This window comes from Chenopodium quinoa, unplaced genomic scaffold, assembly GCF_001683475.1.
Source record: "Chenopodium quinoa cultivar QQ74 unplaced genomic scaffold, ASM168347v1, whole genome shotgun sequence".
In the NCBI taxonomy this organism is placed as follows: Eukaryota; Viridiplantae; Streptophyta; class Magnoliopsida; order Caryophyllales; family Amaranthaceae; genus Chenopodium; species Chenopodium quinoa.
This window is the reverse complement of record NW_018743574.1, coordinates 1,612,159-1,620,487: the sequence shown is the minus strand read 5'-3', so window position 1 is coordinate 1,620,487 and position 8,329 is coordinate 1,612,159. Positions and strand designations below refer to the sequence as shown.

Sequence of the window (8,329 nt, the reverse complement as noted above, 5' to 3'; positions counted from 1 at the left end):
TTCGTTCAAGATCGTCACTGCTTACTAAGTTTATTGTTTGAAAATGATAGTTTTATATGATTCTCATTGATAATCCCAATTTTTTTTTGTCAATACTAACTTGAGTCATGAGGGTATTATAGGTTTATACAGTTATACTAAAGTATTTTAGAGATATTACTTCGTATATTCTATGAATCCTACTACGGACTATGTAAAATAATTAATTTTGTAAATGTCATTTTATTCTTCTAAATTTTTTTATATATGCTAGTGTTGCAAGTCAAAGGTGCCGTTTCATGTGAAACAAACGAAGATTGCGACTTATGATCTTTTCATGTATAAAAAGGGTTACCCATTGGCTACTATGAAGAATTGAATATGGTACGGGTCTACTTTTTATTGCGACATTGCTGCCTATGAATAATAATAAAGTCTTTATGTTTTTTCGTTGTCTCTATGTAGCGAGCACATTTTGATTTTTGGAGATAGTGCAATAACTTAACCCGTGTTCTCTTCACCCGAAATAAGGTGTTTTGGACTGATTTATGTTGTGTTTTTTTTAGCTTAGTTTGAATCACTCCATGTATGGTTTGATTTATCTCTTGGTTTTAATTAACTTTGAATGTAATTGTATGTTGATACATACTTCGTATAAAAAATTATTAATGAGGTATTATTTGATTTGTTTTATTGTGTATTTTCTACGATTTGAATTAGTAAATGATTTCAGATAATTGGCAAATATGCAACACAAATAAGAAAAATTTAGAATTTTTTTCTGATCCGATTTGATGAGATTTGAATTTATTAAAAATAATAACTCCATAGTATGTAATATAATGTCATTCATAGGTAAGGTGATGTTACTCTTACTTATAATTAATGAAGGATTACATGTTTCTTGTTTATTTGGACATCATCATTATAGTTGGTGAACATAGTAATGTAATTCATATGCACTTGACTTATTTTGCTTTGTCATATCTATACATATTATGGAGTATTATTGCATGTAATGGTATAATCTTTGTAAGAAAATCCACTATTCCCCTTTCTTCTATAGTTCTATTCCATCACAATCAATTTACTTGGAACACTAGTTGCTAGATTAGGAACGCAAGTATAATAAATGTGAGATAATTACCAATGAGAAGAGTTTGGACAAGTTTTTATATGTGGCCTTGATAAGCTCTAAGGCCTAGAGAGTAACTTGGGCTGAGGTAGGCTTAAGGACCTCAGTAGTATTCATGGTTTATTATGATCTTTGATGCACACTTGACAATTAATTATCATTATTTACACATTAGTATAAATTATTCTCCACGTAATAAATGTTTGATGTTTGTATGAGTGATATATAATATTCATTATTTTTCAAGTGATAATCATATACAAATACTTGAATTTTGTTAATTTTTCCCAATTCATAAAGATGTATTTACTTTTGTATTTGAATTTTTAGCATCTACTTTTTGCATACAAAATAAAACAACTAAAATGTGAATGTTAATATCATGAGTATAAAAAAAAAACGCGAATAAAGTATAAGAGAGTGACCAGAGACAGAACAAAAAATATTTATGTAGTTCTCTCTTAGTTGTAATCATGTAATGTTTTGACTTTTACATTACACACTGCATAATTTCAACCCTTTATATCTCCAATTTAAACAAATGTTAATTTTAATATCGTGAAAACATAAATTAAATATAGCTATTAAAATTTTTCATGACTATATTTTGTACAAATATAATTTAACATTAAAGGTGATAAAAAAAGAAAACATGTTAAACTAAATGAGAATGGAGGAAAAAAATATAAACAAAACATTAAAGGAGGATTGTAAAACTTTTATAGAGTGAAATCAATTAAAGAAAAACGTTAAGAACAAACAAGACAATACTTATTTTATTTGGTGTTAATGAGAGCAGAGGACAGGTGAAGAGAATCGATCTCATGATTTTCTAAAATAGGACGAAAGATTTAACTAAATGATGTATCCATTACTCTCAAAGTGTATACAAGTATATATCATTGATCCTTGTCGGGAAGGATCTTTGTTTCGACGGGCAAAAACCCGAAGTATTTTTGAGTTGTTGATTATAAAGTTATAAATAGTATGATGTGTGATAATGCCTTAGAAAATTAATGACATAAGATTTACAAAAAAAAATAAAAAAATTAATGACATAAGAATATTGATTAATTTTTTTTTTTTGAGCAAAAGTTAGGATCAAACCTTCTTGACCCCAACTTTTTGGCCTAAGCAAAGTTGACAGGCTTTCAGGCCCACTAGATATTACCAAATTCCAAAAAAAAAAAAAAAAAAAAAAAAGCCAAAAAAGAATAATTTTCTGTTTAAAAAAAAAAAAAAAAAAAGAATAATTTTCTCTCAATCTCATCCCAGAAACACCAGTCGAAAGAGTAAGTCGCGCAAAAATGCCGGGGTTTCACGCGCCGTCCGATTACTCCAATGAACCATCTCGTCATCCTTCTCTTAAAATCAATTCCAAGGCAATTTTCTCTCTTTTATTATTGATCATGATGTTAATTTGTTATGTATTCAGCAAGTTTGATTTTAATGATTATTTGTTATTTTACTCTGTTGAATTTTGCTGGAGTTTGAATTAATTCATTGATATTGCATTTTATAATTTTATTTTATTTTTGTTTGAAAATATACTGTTCTATCTAAATGCACCGAATTAATAAATGACTAACTGATTGAATTTTTGGAAATTTGTTTAGCTGACGAATTAGTGATATTTTTTATTTGATTAGTTGATTTTACTTTGACGCAATTTGATTGATTATTATTGTTTGTCTGATTTTTTTTTTTGGGGGATTGTTATTGGCAATAAAACATCTAGAGTTAATTTGGTAATTGATTTTTTTTTTTTTTTTTTGAGAAATGTTAATTGATTGTTAATAAAAAAATATTTGTGCTATGTTAAAAACAAAACTGTGCTAGCTTAAGTAAAATTGGAGTAATTTTGGAAATTGTTGGCAATAAAACATCTAGAATTAATATGGTAATTGATTGTTAATATTAAAATATTTATGCTATGTTAAAAACAAAACTGTGCTAGCTTAAGTAAAATTGGAGTAATTTTGGAAATTGTTTAAGTTAGAAATACATTTTTGATGAATTTTAGTGATTTAAATGATCATATCATACTTGTATGTAAACTAAATTCAAGTGTGGCCTGATGGTAGAACCATTGATAGTACTTCTGTTTTAGCAAAGAGTAAGTTGTCTAAATAGTATATACCGCTTGATTATGCATGTTTCGGACCAACTTGGAGTCATACGTTGTGTTAACAACCTTAGAAGTTTAGAACTATACTAAATCTTGAAAGTAATCAAAGAAAGAAAATTACTCAGTCTAGGAAATGTAGAAAACCCTTTCCTGGATTGAGAGTATATTGAAGATTGTTGATTGGCCAAATTCAGGCTAGGTTGTTGAAGGAAAGCAGGTCCGGGAAGACTTGTCAATAGTCATATTCATATGTTAATAGTATCAAGGATTATGTCCTTTGGCGATGATTTTTATGTAGTAGTACTCTCTACTCTCTAGATGGTTTAAAGAAATTACTGTATCAATGGAATTTTGAAAAGAATTTGGCAATTTTGTGTGACTTGCACTTTTGGAGGTAGCTTAAGACGTATTCATCTTCAAGGAATTGAGGTTCTTTGTTTATGTTTTTAGAAATGGCCTAAAATAAAGTCAATTGGGAGAGGATTAACATTCAATTTATTCCAGTGTGAAGGCTTTTTGCATGCTGCCATTAGCTCAAGAACCAGGCAATTTATTTTGGCTGTGGATGCAGTAATGTAGTATCACGTAACTAGCCTTGTTTTTATTGGCTAGTAAATTTGTAGTCAACATCTTTATTATTGTGCAGGAGCCTTTTAATGCTGAACCGCATCGATCAGGCCTCATATCCTCCTATGTGACTCCAGTGGATTTGTTCTACAAAAGAAATCATGGACCTATACCTATTATTGATGACATCGAAAGGTTATCCCTAATACTATAATCTTTGCAATACTTGGTGATACTTCTATACTGATGCAGTTGTATATTGTCTTGTAGGTATCGACTTTCTGTTATGGGCTTGATCAGCGTCCAAAGGGAGCTCTCCATGAGAGATATCCGGTAGGCAGGGGTTTGCAATATTTTGACTGCATTACTTTGTAGAGAATATGTCATACGCGTTATACCTTCAATTTGCTTGACTGGTCGCAAATTAGAAATTTTATCTTGTAGTTGAAGTGACACATGTGATCTACCTGATGGTTACCCTCTCCCCTCCCCCCTCCAGTTTGTTGTCATGTGCTCACATTGTTTCTTCTGTTTTAGGGACCTGCCCAAGTATACTGTAACAGCTACATTACAGGTTGGTTTTAAAATTTCAGTAATGAGAAATAAAGTGGGCTATTGGTTTTTGCTTTTGTGACGTGCCTTATTCTCCCAGAATAACTGTATATTGATCTTTCAATGCTACAGTGTGCAGGAAACCGCAGAACAGCTATGAGCAAAACGAAAAAAGTGAGAGGAGTTGGATGGGGCATTGCTGCCCTAGGAAATGGTTTGTGCTTTTCACATTGAATCAAATGAAGTATTATTAATTTCAGTAATATTGGGGCAATTTCTGTTCCTTCATTATATGCTGTAAACTATCCATGCTTTGCTGTAGGACTTCATCAATTTGTAAAATTAGAGAAAGAAGCAAACACGAGTTTGGCTATATTGGATAAGCAGGCTTTCTATAATGCTTATTTTTATGGAGTATAGTTTGCTGAATATAATCTGCAGACTACTGTCTTTTTTATGCCTGTTAAAGAACTTGGTGTATACTTGTTAGATAATTGCTTGCATAAACTGATGCTTAGAGAGTTTTGCTCAGTCCACCTTCCTAACCTTTTATTATCTTTTAACTTTAACTCAGCTGTATGGGGTGGAGCTAAACTAGCAGATGTGCTTGAACTTCTTGGTGTTCCTAAGCTAGCGAGTTCCACAGCAAGTGGGGGAAAACATGTTGAATTTGTCAGTGTTGACAGGTGCAAGGTAATGCTTCTTTCATTCTCTGTTTTGACTTTTTGAGTATACGTTTTTTCATCGTTCTTCAATAATTGGTGGGCTTTTTATTTATTTATTTCTAATTAAAAAATCTCTTGATGGAGAGTTTCACCAGATCTATTTGTTATTGAGTAGGAAGAGAATGGCGGTCCTTATAAGGCATCAATTCCGTTGAGCCAGGCAACTAACCCTGAGGCCGATGTATTACTTGCCTATGAAATGAATGGAGAGGTAATTTTTCTTCTAAGTTTTTACTGCCTCTTTTCTTCTTCAAAGTCTACCAAGCTTGCATCTAACGCAGGATTTTTCTAACACTCGTGAAAGAATTCCAGCTTAATGACTTACTCATCAAAGAGAGTTTGTTGATTTGTTCATTGTATTATTTGTAGACTTTGATTATATTAGAACACAGAGTTAATCTATTTTATATTTTGCTACATATCTACTACGTATAAAGTAAACTGTCCCTGCTAGTTAATCTGCAGCTAATGGAGTCACTTTATGTTGTGCCTTCTAAGGCCCTGTTCTATCTAACTTATTTTTGGCTCAAAAAAGTTCAGATCAGTTGAAACAAAAATAATCACACACCCCCCCCCCCCCCAACCCCATGCAAAAAAAGAATTTAGATAAAATAAGTCAAGTAAGTTCAAATAAGATAAGTTTAGGCAAGATGATTCAAATAGAATAAAGCTTAAATGTAGAGATGTGGGCATGTTTTGACAGAGGATGTGCAAGGAATCAATATTTGGGAGAAGGGCATATTAGTCATAGTCTATTATTAGTGACTTGGGGAATAAGCTAGAGTTTGTTAGGAGAGTCTTTCTATATATAGACCTCATTAGGAGGAATAATCATCATGTTGAATATAGTTGAGGTTATGTCATTGGGAGAGAGTGAGCCTCTCGAAAGCTCATATTAGGAGAGAATCCACCTCTCAAAAGTGGAATTATCCTTCTATTAGTGTAATTCACCTATTATCAATATAATCATCATTGTTCTTCCCTAACTTCTGCCATATTTAGAGCTGTAATCTGGTCAGAAACCATGCTAATTCCTAGCAGGATGTTAATCAGGGCTCATTTTATTTTTGCTTTCCCCACTCCCTAGTTCCTGTGTTATACCAGAGAAGAAAAAGGCTGATCAACTGCAGTTGAAACCTCATATGTATTGTGTTTGTAAAACTGATTTGAGTCTGATTTTCTTGCTGTCTTCTCTTCTGCGTGGAGACATCAGGCATTGATAATTTGACTGCCTAGAATTTCCATCATCTTGAGAAAAAAGATGAGAAAAATGGTTGTGCTATTGATTTTTCAATTAAGCTTCATTCATGATCACAACTGATCTCATGACCAGCATTAAGTGTCTTTGTGTGCAGTATCAATCTAACTTGAGTTTATCTGTTTTTGATATGACCTTAGCCTCTTAACAGGGATCATGGTTATCCATTACGTGTAATTGTCCCGGGTGTTATTGGTGCTCGTTCAGTTAAATGGCTGGATTCTGTCAATGTGATTGCTGAAGAATCTCAGGTTGGCTAATATAGAGTACTTGGTTTTTATAAGCTGTTATATATTTTCTCTTTAGGGGACTTAGTGGCCTATTTCATGCTGCTATCAACAGGGTTTCTTTACGCAAAGGGATTATAAAATGTTCCCTCCTACAGTTGATTGGGATAATATAAATTGGTCAACGAGGAGGCCTCAAATGGATTTTCCAGTTCAGGTATATGTATTCCTGAAAGCTGATGTCCACCTTACTCTGACATAACTTGTTCAAAAATACATTTGGGCAGAATGTGATTAGATTTCTGAACTTGAATTTGTGGGCATAATGAGAATTAACTGTTGCTTCTTTTTTTGCAGTCTGCCATCTGTTCCTTAGAAGACTCTAATGTTCTGAAGGATGGCAAGGTAATTTTGCTACATTTGTTCCTTCTCACTCAATAGTATTTCGTATTTGAAGAATGGGCAAAATATAGTTACATATGCGCTTTGTTCAAACTACAATATCAACAATTTAGCACTTAACATTCTGGAGAGTGGAGACCCCATCCAATGGCAAAATATCTCGGAATGTTTGCACTCTTAAGATATAATTATAAATCAAATGCACAAATATAGAAAGAATTTTATGTTCTTATAAAATATCTCCCGAAATCCTCTTTGCTGAATTCTGGCTTTCTTGGAATATCTCAACATTAGCAGTATCTGGTAATGGTATCTAAAACTTCTGATTATCTGGGTTTAGGTAACAGTCAAAGGATATGCACTATCTGGTGGAGGTCGTGGGATTGAAAGAGTAGATATATCCATAGATGGAGGTAAAACATGGGTGGAAGCCTCCAGATACCAGAAACCAGGCGTGCAGTATGTTGCAGATAGTTTCAACTGTGACAAGTGGGCGTGTGGGTATTCTTTGAGGCCGAAGTTGAGGTACAGCATAGAGCTGAGATAGTTGCAAAAGCGGTAAGGATGTGTTATACTACGTAGTACGTAATTAAATTCCTTTGTCTCTTCTCTTGCAGATACTTTGGTCTGCTACTTTTTTATTTATTTATTTTTTATCTATAAATTTTTATACAAACTGGCTTGATGTATTGTGGTCACTGAATTTTTTTTAATGAAAAAACTTTATAAGGTTGTCTCATGTGTAACTTTAAGTTTCTGTTTTCTGTCTATGTAGAACACTAGAACAGCAGCTTAACTGCTATTACTTCTGTAATATAAAATCTTTTGATTAAACTCATTTCATGTTCAATTATTGTTGTGAGTTTTTCTAATGGCGCTGTTTGTGCTTGATGTTTTCTTTGATTTGTGGTAGGTGGATATTGCTGCAAATGTGCAGCCCGAAAGTGTAGAAAGTATCTGGAATCTGAGAGGAATTTTGAACACATCATGGCATAGGGTTGATGTTAGAATTGGTCACTCAAGTATGTGATATCTCAAAGTCTACCTTATTGTATTTGCGTTGACAAAATTTTAACCATATGTGGCAAGACTTGCAATTCTATTTCTGGACTTGGTGAATAACCTATAAGCTACTATGTATGGTTATTGTATGTACTGTATCAGAGCTAGATTTTATGTTTTATGCGTGTAATGTTACTCATTAACTGCACAAGGCTAGTCTCTGGTGAGGCTCTTTTTTCGTGGTTTGAAGCTCTTTTAATCAATCGTTTGATTCGTTTCTGTTCCTTGTCTTGAACCTGTCAATATGGAGCAACTATTTTTAGCTTTTTTTAAAAAATACACCTTTCTCTTAAA

General features: G+C 32.6%; 1 protein-coding gene across 1 annotated transcript; it reads left to right on the top strand.

Moving 5' to 3' along the window:
- The first annotated feature begins 2,328 nt into the window (after window positions 1-2,328).
- On the top strand, window positions 2,329-8,254 carry LOC110681920 (sulfite oxidase-like). Its single transcript, XM_021858090.1, is given in 13 exon segments — window positions 2,329-2,496; window positions 3,889-4,004; window positions 4,080-4,142; window positions 4,347-4,383; window positions 4,494-4,575; window positions 4,936-5,054; window positions 5,202-5,297; window positions 6,485-6,595; window positions 6,687-6,788; window positions 6,929-6,976; window positions 7,314-7,469; window positions 7,472-7,531; window positions 7,887-8,254. Coding segments are annotated over 13 exon segments (1,182 nt in total). The 5' UTR covers window positions 2,329-2,421; the 3' UTR covers window positions 8,004-8,254.
- The last annotated feature ends 75 nt before the right edge of the window (window positions 8,255-8,329 follow it).